The 13,192-nt window shown below is 41.4% G+C and overlaps 1 protein-coding gene across 3 annotated transcripts in view; it reads right to left on the bottom strand.

Moving 5' to 3' along the window:
• Window positions 1–423: 423 nt before the first annotated feature.
• Window positions 424–13,192, bottom strand: part of C1QTNF7 (C1q and TNF related 7) — a 51,456-nt gene continuing 38,687 nt past the window's right edge. For all 3 annotated transcript variants that reach the window (XM_005501322.4, XM_005501323.4, XM_021286142.2), the window contains exons 2-4: window positions 3,266–3,457; window positions 2,128–2,373; window positions 424–1,424 (exon numbers count right to left, since the gene is read on the bottom strand). In XM_005501322.4, the coding sequence (XP_005501379.1) occupies window positions 793–1,424; window positions 2,128–2,365 (870 nt within the window). In that variant the 5' untranslated portion in view covers window positions 2,366–2,373; window positions 3,266–3,457 and the 3' untranslated portion in view covers window positions 424–792. The remainder of the gene's footprint in view (window positions 1,425–2,127; window positions 2,374–3,265; window positions 3,458–13,192) is intronic.

Genomic DNA, 13,192 nt, shown 5'->3' with positions numbered 1-13,192 from the left:
TATCAGGGTTTTTGGCATCCATAATTTGCTTCAGCAAAAAATTTATATTCTTTCCCACATTTCTCATAAAGATACTGAATAGCATTGAAAGAATAGCAAACCCACTTGGAATTACACTGAAAATACCTAAGTTGGATACTGATTGTCTACCTCCCAAGTTTTCAGATCTCCCAGTTCTCAAGTATTTTATATGTTTAATACCTTTGTTCTGATCTTTTATGACTGTCATAGGGCAGTCCTCAGCTGGTTAGTTGATCATGAATATCACTTGTTGGTATAAATATCAGGTCCTTGTGTTCAGCTTGTTCAGATGCATCCTGAAGCAGACATTCCTATTTTATTCCTTTCCTTTTTCAAAATCAATGTTTTCTCTGTTTTTAATGTATTTCCTGTCTTGAAATGACCAAAGATGATATCACCATCAATTGTTCAATTTTACTTTAATGTCATATACAAAATATCCATTCTACATTGCAACTTAATATATTTTATGTAAAATCAAATGTACAGTATCTTAAATTTGTTTAAATAGTATTACAAACATAACTTTCAGGAGGAGTCAGTCCTGGAGTGAAGCAGTCCTTTGTTAATTACAGTTCCTTTTGATATCCCTGCTGTCTGGTAAAAAATCCAGCTTAAATTCTAGAAAGATCCTTATGATCTCAGACTTGGTTTTTATCAAAGCAAAAATAAGTCCCAGATTATTTTTTTTTAAGCTTTGTGTCCCTCAGACAGCTGGATAAAACCCTGTGCTGGGGTGTCCAGTTTGAATGTCATTTGACATCATCTGCTTCAGAGCTCATCTTCATCTGATAAAGCGTCAAGGTAATCTGTATCAACATACAAGAGAAATCCAGAAAACAAACTGTCTGCCCACGTTGGATCAGAAAAGAGACCGTTTTGGTCAGTGTAGAAGATCTCAAGCCATACTTCATCTTCTGGCTGAAGGTAGATCACTGTGGATCCAGAAGCTACATCGTGGTTGCCGGTGTTTGCGTCAAATGTCTTTATCCGGTATTTCCCGTTGTGAACCAGCCCAATCGCAAGATGCTTGTTTGCTAAGGTGATATCATAAGAAAAGTAATAAATCCCTGGGATGGCACAGATAAACTTCCCTGTGGAAGGGTTGTAATGCTCTCCCTCATTGAAGAGGACTTTATTGAATACAATTGGTAATCTTTCCTCTGGGTAGCTGGTAGTGATGCCAACAGAAAAGGCAGATTTCAGCACTATCTTTCCACACTTACAGACCCCTGGTGCACCTCGCTCTCCTCGGTCTCCTTTATCTCCCTTAGGTCCAGGTGGTCCAGCTGGACCTACTTCACCTTTGGCACCAGTCAATCCTCCAGGTCCTTTTTTACCAGACTGACCTTGGTCTCCTTTCTCTCCAGCTGGTCCTAATGGCCCAGTCTTTCCTCTTAAACCTTCAAAGACATTTTAAGTTAGTTAATTGTTGCACATAATATCTCAGTAAATGATTGTGTGGGCTACTGTGTGTGCCTGAACAAACAAGAAAAATACAATCAGAATTTCAAAATGCTCAAAAATTACTTTTGAAATCTTCTAATAAGTTTGTGAAAGGAATGGGAGGTTGGAACAGAAGACTGGGCTCCACAGCCCAGGGTTCTTTTCATTCTATTTTCCTACTTTTCTTCATATGCTTTGATTACACATTGAAGAATTTTATATGCAATCTTGTGGACTGAACTGTGGGCACTGCTCATGGGAAGGACTTCAGCATGGCTACCTATATAATGATACATGCGCACTAAATATCTCCTACTATTTGAGCATTTTTAGTGTCTACCTCAATATCTGCTGATCTTTTATTTCTGGGTAATGGCATAAATATGACTATTTATGTGATACCGCACATGCTTCATTTTTCAAAACCTTTTTCTTAGCATCTATGCACAGGAAGGCTATGCATTTACATTTATTTACACAGATTTCAGTATATGCATATTAGACATGCCTAAAATATCTGCGTTTTTCTTTCACTGTATATACATGCATCACACTTAAACCCACACGGACACGTACACACATTCATTGTATATGTATAAGTGACAATGAAAGTTCTTACTTTGTTGTACTACTGTGTTAGATTACACAAATATTCAATACCTGCACTCCCTTTTTCACCTTTTTCTCCTTTCCTGCCATCTCTACCATCTCTTCCTGGAAGACCAATGCGTCCATGTGGTCCCGGGGTTCCCCTGGCTCCGGGGGGACCCGCAGGGCCTGGCAAACCAGGGATGCTACAGATATATCTAGTGTAGTAATTTTCTCCTTTGAACTGGCTTTGAAGAGGTTGTTCGCTTGTGTAGATGGCAAAACTTGTAATGTAAAGCAACACAAACATCCTTGGATCTGGAAAAAATGCACACAAATAAGACTATGCATATTACGGCACTCTAATCACATGCAGATGGCTCTGAATGCATTAGTAAGTGTGACTGTGGTGCATTATGCACAGGTACAGGTGCAGAGATCGACATGAGATTCTGCATTACTGAAATCGATGTAGGAGGCAAGGAGGAAAGTCTGTCAGGTTGGAACTTTTTCTGATCACTATATGTTACCATATATCTTTCAAGTAGCCTATAAGCTGACATAGTTTAACTGGTGAATACCAGCTTTTTTTGACCAAATTTTGACACATTAAAAAAGAATCTGGAATTTTCAATACAAAGTGCTTTGCTTGCCTAGTTTGTTTTGTCTCTGGGACCTATGTAGGCTTTATGGAGAAAAACCCTCTTGCTGGAGGGAGCTATGTCTGTGCTAGGAGCATCTGCCCATAGGAGCAGTCTCTTCTAGTGAGGACAAAACTTACTCCTTCATTTTATTTTGAAATTTGCCCTTATGGTTGCAGATGAATCTCCAGCCTGAATGACAGCATCAGAAACTTGCTGAGTCTGCAGAAATGATACCGGTAAGAGAGCTACAGCTTCAGTGCCTGGTTGGAAACTCTGATAAGCACTTCACCCTGATCAGTCAGGTGGAATCCAGGCAGCTGCCCTGCAGGGAACAGGTAGAGTGTGAATAGGCTGCTAACAGTTGGCTTTTCTAAGCGTGGCTTGGACTGTCATTTAAAATGAACTATGTGGTAATGTCGTGCAAGAAAATTGTTTAAAGCTTTATATACAGTATTTGGATGTCTTCATAAACAATTGAATGAATGCAAATTGGATTTCTCTATTCCACTATATACTGGGAGTCTAAACAAAAAGCACTGTACAAACATGCTGAGGAGTTGCAGTACCTGATGCACAAAGTTGTCTTAATTTAGTGTTGCATGAACAGAGTCAGTCATGGGTCAGGTGAGATTTTACAAGTTGTTTTTTCTAGTTCCTGTGATGGCTTCTCAGAAGAATTGTGTGGGGTTTTTTGTTGGAGTTGTCCATTCCTTCAGAGCTGATTTACAGCACTTGAGGAAATCAGAGCCCACTGGTTTCTGTGGGGAGAAAAAGGAGAAATGGAGTGGGGGATTAATAAAAATGTCTGTGTGAAATACCTTTTTTTTACAGTGAAATTTAGATTCATTCTCCAACTCAGAGTTAAAGAAGTTGCCAAGTGAATTAATCTAGAAATCATTGTTTTCATCCCTTTTTCTGTGAAACCAACCCGCATTGACTGATTGATTTAAAAACTCAAACTGTTACGTTTATTTGTAGTGCATGATATTTCAACTGGTATATGGCAGGTCAAATCTATTCACGAGGGAAAAAGATCAGCATGTACACATACACTTACAGTCTTTATGAAGAACCTTTTCTGTTTTACAGTATAGAAAATTAGAAGCTCTATTGATATCAATGGCAATGCAGGGAAAAAAAGCATGAAAATATTGTGGTTAGAAGCAATGCTCCAAAATTCTCTTCAGTGATGTATATTCTGCTTTTCAAATTAAGCATCTTGTATCAAATTGGCAGAAACCAAACTATTAATTTTGCTGTCATTTTATAAAGCCTTACACTGCAGGCACAACAGCCTCCAAGAGTGGATTAACATATGAATGCTGAACATTACAGCAGAGCAGCAAATGATAACTCCAAGGTAGTAGTTAGCTGCAAGCATGAACATCACAATGTCGTTTGCTCTGATGTACTCCTGAGTGTACCCAAATAAAGCTCATGGATTTTCACAGGACTTAAATCGAGGACAACAAAGCTCTCTGCAGAAGAACAGCTTTAACCATTGACCAGGAGGGAGCAGCTTGGAGGGAGTTCATGCCTGTGTATGCATTTTACACAAAGCTGATGGATAAGAAGCAGACACGACCTAAGGATCAAGGACTGGAACAAAAACTGCCCTTTGCCAGATGAAAGTCTGAATCAGTAGGCTAGATGTTCCCACACTGTGTTGCACATAAGCCGAGGAAAAACAATCTCAACAACTGCTGGTTTTGCCTGTGTCCAGAATCTTGTACAAATCAGAGTAAGAGCCTTCACACAGCTGCTGCTGTCACTGGCTGGCCAGTAACTTAGAGATGCATGAAGCCGTCTTCAGCTCCCAGACCTCCCCTGCTGTTCTTCTCATGTGCCTACAGGAAATTAATTAGTCTGAGATGTGTGTTTCTGCTAAGGCCATGGGAAAAAAGTTTTGGGAAGGTGAGAAAAACAGGGTTGTTGAGATAGGGATGTGCCTTAGACGGCTGGGGCATTGTGGAAACAATTTGACAAGGAGAAGGCATAGGGGGGAATATGTGAAGTCTTCAGCTGTGGGTTGGGGGTCTTAAGGAATGATGTGGTTATGAAACAGAATGATGAGACTGCAGGAAGAGGAACAGAGCTGAGACTGGGAGGAAATGGTGATAATATTCAGGTGATGATGTTTACAGTCCTGAATTTAGACCTGGGGGGAATACAGAAGGCTGCTTCCAATAGTGAAACTTGGGAAACCATACTTTAGGCCACAGATTCAGGACTTCTCTTGCCCTTTGACTCCAGACTCTTGGATTTCTTCCAGCAGTGAAATACTTGATCACAGAGAGTTAACTGTTAGGCAGAAAGTGAGTCATAAATAACACTTTCATCCTGGCTTCTGTTTGTCCTTTTTAAAGATACAAGCTTTTGTCCATAAACTGGGCTAGGAAACAATGTCATTTATATAAGCCAAATAATTTTTCTTCAGGGAAAATCAACATTTGAGGAGTTAATTCTTTTTTCCAAATATTGAAATCCAGAACAAACACATGATATTCTTGTTCGCAACAATAACAATAACAATAATCTTCTTCAAAACCATCGCCAAAATAATAATGAGAATATGAATACAGGATTAGAATAATGTTATTCCAAGTTTAGAAAATGGAATTTCAATAGGTTCCAAATCCACTAGGTAGAGCAAGAGTGCACGCCAAATCATTCACTGAAAGACAATGGACAGGCTGATCAGTTCTAATATGCAATGGTTTCTGAAACAGCTTTTCTAAGTGAGAGTGCCAGATCCATTTGTTCCGTCACTTTTCATATTGCACAAGCAGCATAATCACTGCCCGTGTGCACAAACCCAAAAGACCATCTGATTCATTTGATATTGGAAAAATACTAAAAAGTCTATTCTGGACCTAATACCTTTCTGCAGTTAGGGTGACAGATGTAAAGAATCAAAAGCAGCATCAAAAGGAGCATGGTCAGCAGGTTGAGGGAGGTGATTCCGCCCCTCTACTCTGCTCTGGTGAGACCCCATCCAGCTCTGGAACCCTCAGCACAACAGAGACATGGACTGGAGAGGGTCCAGGGGAGGCCACAAAAATGATCAGAGGGATGGAACACCTCTCCTGTGAGGACAGACTGAGAGAGTTGGGGTTGTTCAGCCTGGAAAAGAGAGAGAAAGAGAAAGAGAAAGAGAAAGAGAAAGAGAAAGAGAAAGAGAAAGAGAAAGAGAAAGAGAAAGAGAAAGAGAAAGAGAAAGAGAAAGAGAAAGAGAAAGAGAAAGAGAAGAAGAAAGAAGGGGAGGGGAGGGAAGGGGAGGGGAGGGGAGGGGAGGGGAGGGGAGGGGAGGGGAGGGGAGGGGAGAGGGCTCCAGGGAGACCTTATTGCAGCCTTTCAGTACTTAAAGGGGGCCTGTAAGAAAGATGGGGACAGACCTTTTAGCAGGGCCTGTTTTGACAGGACAAAGGGTAATGGTTTTAAACTAAAAGAAGGAAGATTCAGATTAGATATAAGGAAGAAATTTTTTGTGATGATGGTGGTGAAACATTGGAATAAGTTACCCATAGAGGTGGTAGATGCCCAGTCCCTGGAGACATTCAAAGCCAGGCTGGATGAGGCTCTGAGCAGCCTGATCTAGTTGAAGATGTCCCTGCTCATGGCAGCAGGGTTGGACTAGAGGACCTTTGACAGTCCCTTCTAACCCAAACCATTCTATGATTCTGTGATCTACCTTGAGAAGATACTCTGTACATTATCTTCTCATTGAAGCTAGGTGCTAGGCAGAGGGTCTTTAAGATGAAGCAGTTAGGAAATATCACTTCATTAACAATATACTCAGATGATGTAATTAGCTTTTTTTTTAAGCTTAGGAATTAAGGGATTGTACCAAATTCCCAGTTTTGAGACTTCCTGTTGTATGATCTAATCTTCCTCTCTTGTCCAGCTATGCAGGTCTTAACTCTGAAATTCACTAATGGGCATTGTTTTGAAGCAATCCTTGATTTCCCATTAATCTGTTGTAGATAAAAACTGTGTCTAAAGCCAATAATTATTAGTCACAAGTTATCCTGGCTGTGTTCCTACTTTTGTCTTTCGTTGCTAGCTTTGAATTCACTTCCAATATGTATGCACAGCTATCTGAGGAGGAGAAGATGTATTTCAGCTTCCATGTGCAAAAAAATATAGATGTGAAGTCATTATGTTCGTGGGCCTTTCCTGTTTACCACACTGGTAATGGCTTAGTGGTGCAGAACAAGTTAGCCTATACATCCTCTGGCTCTCCAACAGCCAAGGCCAATACTGCCTCACATTGCTACCTTGCATCCCTACTGTGGGATGTACAGACCTTCCCCAGCTCTTCCATCCAGGAGAGCTGTGGTAGGAGAAACAAGGTGGAGAAGGGGGTTATAAGTCATGATGAGAAGCAGAGAGAAACACCCTCAACAATTAGCTTGAAATCTCACTGGCTATGCCTGTCTTTTCCCTCGAAAACATGATCCACAAAAATCAGTTGTGTCCACACGCCTGAAGGGTCCAAACCTGCCGTTCAATTTGCCACCACCACTGACCTTTCTACAAAGCCCCAGAAAGAGTGGCTTGCAGATTAGCACACCGTGTTCTGCAGTTTCTTTGCACTATACAATTTTTATGCAGTTTAAATGCGAGTCTTAATTACGGATTTTTTCCCAGGTATATTTTGTTGATCATTCATCTTCAGTTGGGCAGAGATCTATGCATCTCCCAGCTTGTTTTGTGTTATGGGGTCTATGCTGGGCATCCAGAGCTCCACCTGTAAGACCCTGCCTTACTCTAAGGAATTAAGACCACAGCTGGCCACCACCTTGGGTTATCTACACAATCCAGCAATCTTTGCATGGCTTTGCATTGTCTTTATTTCTCTTGTGTCAGAAGGGCAGAGTGACCTGACACTTTTTGAGCAGTCTGAACTTTTGATTCCCTGTCCCAGAATGGCTGCTGGTGCCCAAAGGCATCAATCAGGCAGCAGGAAGAAACATTAATTAAATATTTCTGAGAAAACAATCCTTAAAGGTCTTTTTAGCAATGCTGACATTTAATGATCTCACTCGATTAAGTTTGTATTCACTCATGTTTGAACAGTTTCCTTCACAACTCTGTTGAATGCAGCCAGATTCTTGAACCACGTCTCAAGCCTTCATGAAAAATAGAGCACTTATAATAAGGACCAGAAGTTCAATGTGTTTGATATTCAAAATATCAAAGAAGTAGAAGTCCTTTTATTTCTCAGTGTTTGACTTGAAACATAGTGTCTCTGGTTCCAGCCATTCCCATTATTGGGAAGGTTGTTTTTACTAAAAATGCCCTAGAAGCTGGTCAAGGCATGTATCAGGGAGACAGTCAGACTCAGACAGGAGGAATTTTAACATGAGGGCTGGCAGGTGAAGCAGTTTCACTGCCAGCTGTACCAGAACACACAAATAAATGAAACCTGACAGAATTTGTCCTGACAGAGAGCTGAGAAGCCACGTCAGTTACTTACAGTTGGTAACTAACAGGGAGACAATAATATGTTTGCTTGCAAAATAGTGACAAATGGGCAGTGGAAGACTCAGGGTGCAAGTGTCTCTACATCTCAGGTACAGGCTTCTTTAAAAAAAAGAGAGAGAGAAAGAGAGACAGGAGCCATGAATCACAAGCTGTCTTCAGGTATGACCTACAATTTGCAGGGTTAGCTATGAATCTGAACTCCTTGCCAGGAGACTTTCCATCGCCTATCATTCTGCTTTACCAGCCTTGTGATGACAGAAAAGAAATAGAAAACAGCCTGGGAAAACTGTTTTGGATGTAAACGGAGGGCACAAAAAAGAAAACGTCAGACTGCAAGGCACCTGAGGACAAAGAAGAACAGAAGTCATAGATTATTGCCACAAGTCATAGGGGATGGACTTCTGCTGGCTTGTGCCTTGTGCTCTCTTGTGTTCACACATGGGCTTTGTGAGCAAAAGTTCATCCAGAGCCCCTATCATGAAAGCAATCAGTTTGCATAGGGTGAATGATGGGGACCAACCAGCAACGTGAGCTCAGGACATGGACAGCAAGAACAACTCTGGGAAATTAGCTGGATTTCTGGCTGAATATGTTCTAGTCCTTGGGCATGGCTTCTCATCCCCTCAAGGCAGATGTCATTTATTAGATCACAGACACCTCCAAAGATGGATTCTCCTTAACTCACTTGCTTCCTTGGTGACCACGTATTGTACCAGGGAACAGTGTTCACCATTTAAAAAGACAATCGTGCAAAGAAGAAAGCTTCCAGACCCTGAAAGGAGCACTCCTCCCTCAGCACATTGTTTTCCTCTGGAAGTTTGTCAAATTATATCACCCAGGCACTGTGCCTTTCTGAGAACCCTGCAGAAAAGTAGGCATCCAGCCAGGGACTACATTCTACATCAAACTAAGCAAAGACGAAAGGAACAATTTAAATGTTTGGGCAGGACTAAGCTGGTTGATTTACCCTGAAGCAAGCTGGGGAAGGCTCCCGCAAACTTCTCTGCCAGAGGAGCAGTGGAGGCTGTGAGCTGGGGCAGGGAGCAGCTGTGCTCAGCTGAGTGGCAACCTCTTGTCCATGTTCTGCTGTTCATGGAAGAGGATATCTGTCCAAGGCTTGACACGAGTAGATTTTTTCACACTGCAAACACTCATAGTTAAGTTAGCAATATTTTTGAGTGTACAAAGGGTATCTCAGCGCTGCTGTTGCTACACAACATGCTATTAGCTTTTCCAAGAAGGGATCTGGAAATTACGGCTACATGGGCAAATCCCCAGCTAGAAATGGTTTGCTATAAACATTGTGGTTCCTTCAGTCCAGGTGATATTGCAAACAGTCCTTAACATAGTAGGGGGTGAAAAGGTAGGATAAAGTATAAATTTACTGAATGCAATATTTGGATAAGTATGCATGTCTGACAAGACTGGAGGACTAATTAGTTTTTATTTATATGACAGTTAAAACATGGAAGGCATTGTTCAAGCCCTATAGTATGAATTTCATTATCTTAAAACACTCTGAAATTTATTACTGAGAGTTTATATGCTACAGAGAGTTTATATGCTACAGCATAAAAGCAGGAATTTCTGAAGTGCTCCGTGTTAGCCAAGCTCTGCTCCCAGGGATGGCAGAACTGCACGACAGAGCTCAGACAATACCAGTCCTGAAAAAAACTCACTACAGCTCCCAGGTTCCTGCTTGAGAACCTTCAAAAGGTAACTGCACAACTGTGCATTTGAAAACAGACTTAGAAAATCAGATTTCTGGAATTAAATATTCCTGGGTAAAAAAATAACTGTGGTGCTAAGACCTTTGGGCTGAATTTACAAAAGTTCCTGTAAGTTCCAACTTTTACTTGTTACTTTAACACAGAGAAAAATTCATTTTGAGGGAAACTGGGCACCTGAGTCCAAATGAAAGAGCCATAAAACCAGTGACATACCAACTGGAGCATGCCTTAGCCTGGAGTTTCTGAAGAGGGTCTCTTCAGGCACATCTGCAGGAGCAGTGCTGTGCAACACAGGTACCCAGGACAGCAATGTGAGACACAGGCTGTGCACACCTGAGGAGGCTCCATGCCCAAGCAGCCTGTGGCCGTGCAGATACTGCTTGCTTTCTTGCAGGTCTGCGTCCACAGGGCACTGCACTATCCACTGCCCAGAGTCAGCTGCAAGGTCTCCATTTTCTGACCCTTGGTACACCCTTCAGTACCCTTGAAGCCAAAGTGTCCAACTTAAGGGAGAGGTTGTGGCTATGAAGCTGAATCTCGCAGAGGTTTGAGTCTCAGGAGACTGTGTCTCATTGACACAAATGATAAATGCGTTTAAAAGCTTAAGCCTTGCTGTAAATAAGTGGGGCTTGAATTTCTGAAAGCCCAAGGTGTTTTGAAAATGACACAAGAGCTTTGAAGCCTCAGATGCTTTTCAAAATGCCACCCACATTAACATGTGTCCCCAGCCTCTGGGACTTCAAAGCTCTCATGTCAACCCCGGTGGCCTCCTTCGTGCTGGTGCTCTAACTAGTCAGTACAGGAGATAAAGTTCTGGCCTCAAAATCAGCATACTTTCCTGACTGTGGCTGCTCTGAGAAAAGTCCTGTTCTCATAGAGTGAGTCTACCTCAAAGTTATTACTTCAACAGTATTACTTCTATATTTATACTGGAATAGAAAAAGGAGAATTTGGCTTGGTTTAGTCACATGTGTCATTGTTATGGTTAATGTCAAAGTCAGGAGATTGGAGCCAGGAAGATACAAAAATAGAATGAAATTTATGTAATGTCTGCTTTTGGGTAATGGCACGTTTTTTGAGTATGCTCCTTCCTGATTAAATCAAACCTTTAAATAACAACTTGATTTTCAGTGAGGTAGACCTCTTTTTGAGACTGAAGGACATGCACATTAGAAAGACAGCTGTAAACAGTTTGGAGCTGTAAAATAAAATTCCGTTTAAATTACGTATGGTATCTTCTTATTGAAACAAAGACTTGTGTTTCCATAGAAGAGCAAAAGGAATAAAGCTTCCTGCCTCCCATCAGGCTTCGCAGGAACACCAGTTCAACCCAAGGCCACCCTCTGGTAACCCCGTTGGCACCTAGCAAGCACTCGCACAGGACCCGCATTTCTAGTCAATGAGCCTGGTGTTCTACAACTGCACATCTTGTGGAGGTGTTTGATGGGCAAGGGTCGGCTAACCCCTGGGGCTGGGAGGGATGGAGCTCCCCACAGGGTGGTATGACAGGGTCTCACCAGACCATCCCACCACCCCTGGAGGGACCAGGGCAGCCTGGGGGCAGCCGGAGGCACCCCCATCATTGGAGGCCAGACCAGGCTGTCAGCCTGTGGGTAGGGGTCAGCTGGGCTGAAATGAGGTCCTTGACCATGGGTAGGGTGGTGGGACACCCCAGGAGAGGTTGTCAGAGACAGTCAGGGATGTCAGTGCCCTCGTGGCTCTGGCACTTTGTACTTATTCAAAGTGAACCCAGTCTGGCAACACAAGTCCAGTCTACACGTGTGGAAATAACAATTTTCAGCACAAGGCATTCAAAGGTCTGTTTAATTCCATATGGATCCTTCCCCATTTCCCCGTTGCAACATCCTCTGACCCACACAGCCAACTCGTGTCCTTCAGGATTTGCTTCTTTTCTTCTTCCTTTTTTTTTTTTTTTAAATATATTAACTGCTGTGTATTGTGAAGATAAGTGTCCAACTTGCTTACTTGCTTATTTAAAGAAATGTTTGTATTGTTCTTACAACACATTGAAAAATCAGAAATCTATTATAAGAGCTGTTTCTTACTGAAGTAGCAATGACAGTAATCTTTTTTCCTCTGCATTTCTAACTTGGACGTTTCAGCAGGCAGGCAGCTTTACATTTCCAAGAAATAAAGTACTATCTTATTTTACTTTTTTTTTTTTTTTTTTTAATAATTTATACACACCGTGAAAGTAAAAAAACATATGCTGCTGTATAGAGCTCTGGAGAGTTTATGAAGCTGTTTTGCTAACTACTGTAGCCTACTATATATCCTAATTGCAATATATCCTAACAAGTCTTTAAAAACAGTGTAACAAGCATAAGGTGTTGAGAAGAGGAGAGAAGCAAAGAGGAGAGGTGAGAGAAGAGCTTAATCTTCTTTTCTTGGCACGAATTTGTCTGACACAAATTCACTTAGAAGAATGACAGTTTTTCCTGTGATATGATAACTTCGATTTGTTACACATAATCGTATGTCAGTCTGATTCTGTACATACTGAAATGCAAATCTCTCTCTTATTAGTGGTGTTTGATCAGATTCACAGAGAGAAAAGAAAAGAAACAGAACACAGATTTTTTTCTTCAGGACATCTGATTTCTATTCCTTGATCAGAAATGTCTGTTCCATGGCAGTTATTTAATTGCACATGCTTCTGTTTCTTCATCAGTAAAAAACCAACATTAATAATATCAGGGATAATACTGCTCTCCTGATGTAAAAGCACATTATTTCAAAACCACTTTTCATATTCTGCTTTTCTTAAGTAATTGTGAACTGACATTTCATATTTCAAACCAGTTCTCTCATGGGAGATTAAAAGGAATGAAGTCCACATAATTCCTGCAGTTCTCTTAGTACAGTGCAGATGAGGTCTAGTGTCTGGTAAGTGATCATTTCTGACTGTGTAACAGAGCATCAGCCATGCTCCTGCTTATCATTAACAACAAGATTTGAGCCTCATGTAGCTGGGCACAACTCTATTGAAACCATGTGCCTTGTGTTTATATTGGGCCTTGAAGATGTTTTCTCACTTAAGTAATTGCAACAATTATTTGCCTTTTTTTTGAAACCGGTCCTATCTGGGAAGTGTTTGATTCCTTGGGTTCCTCCAGGGCACAGCATGAAGAAACTGCAGCCATCAGTCAACTTGTCACTCTTCACTACAGTTCATGGGGTGCACCTGCAGCACAAACAGCCCAAGGTGGTGATATGTGGTAGGTTATGCCAAAGTATGCATATTGCTTTCAAAAA

The sequence above is a fragment of the Columba livia genome, chromosome 4, assembly GCF_036013475.1.
Source record: "Columba livia isolate bColLiv1 breed racing homer chromosome 4, bColLiv1.pat.W.v2, whole genome shotgun sequence".
Taxonomy (NCBI): domain Eukaryota; kingdom Metazoa; phylum Chordata; class Aves; order Columbiformes; family Columbidae; genus Columba; species Columba livia.
This window is presented reverse-complemented; position numbering and strand designations above follow the sequence as displayed.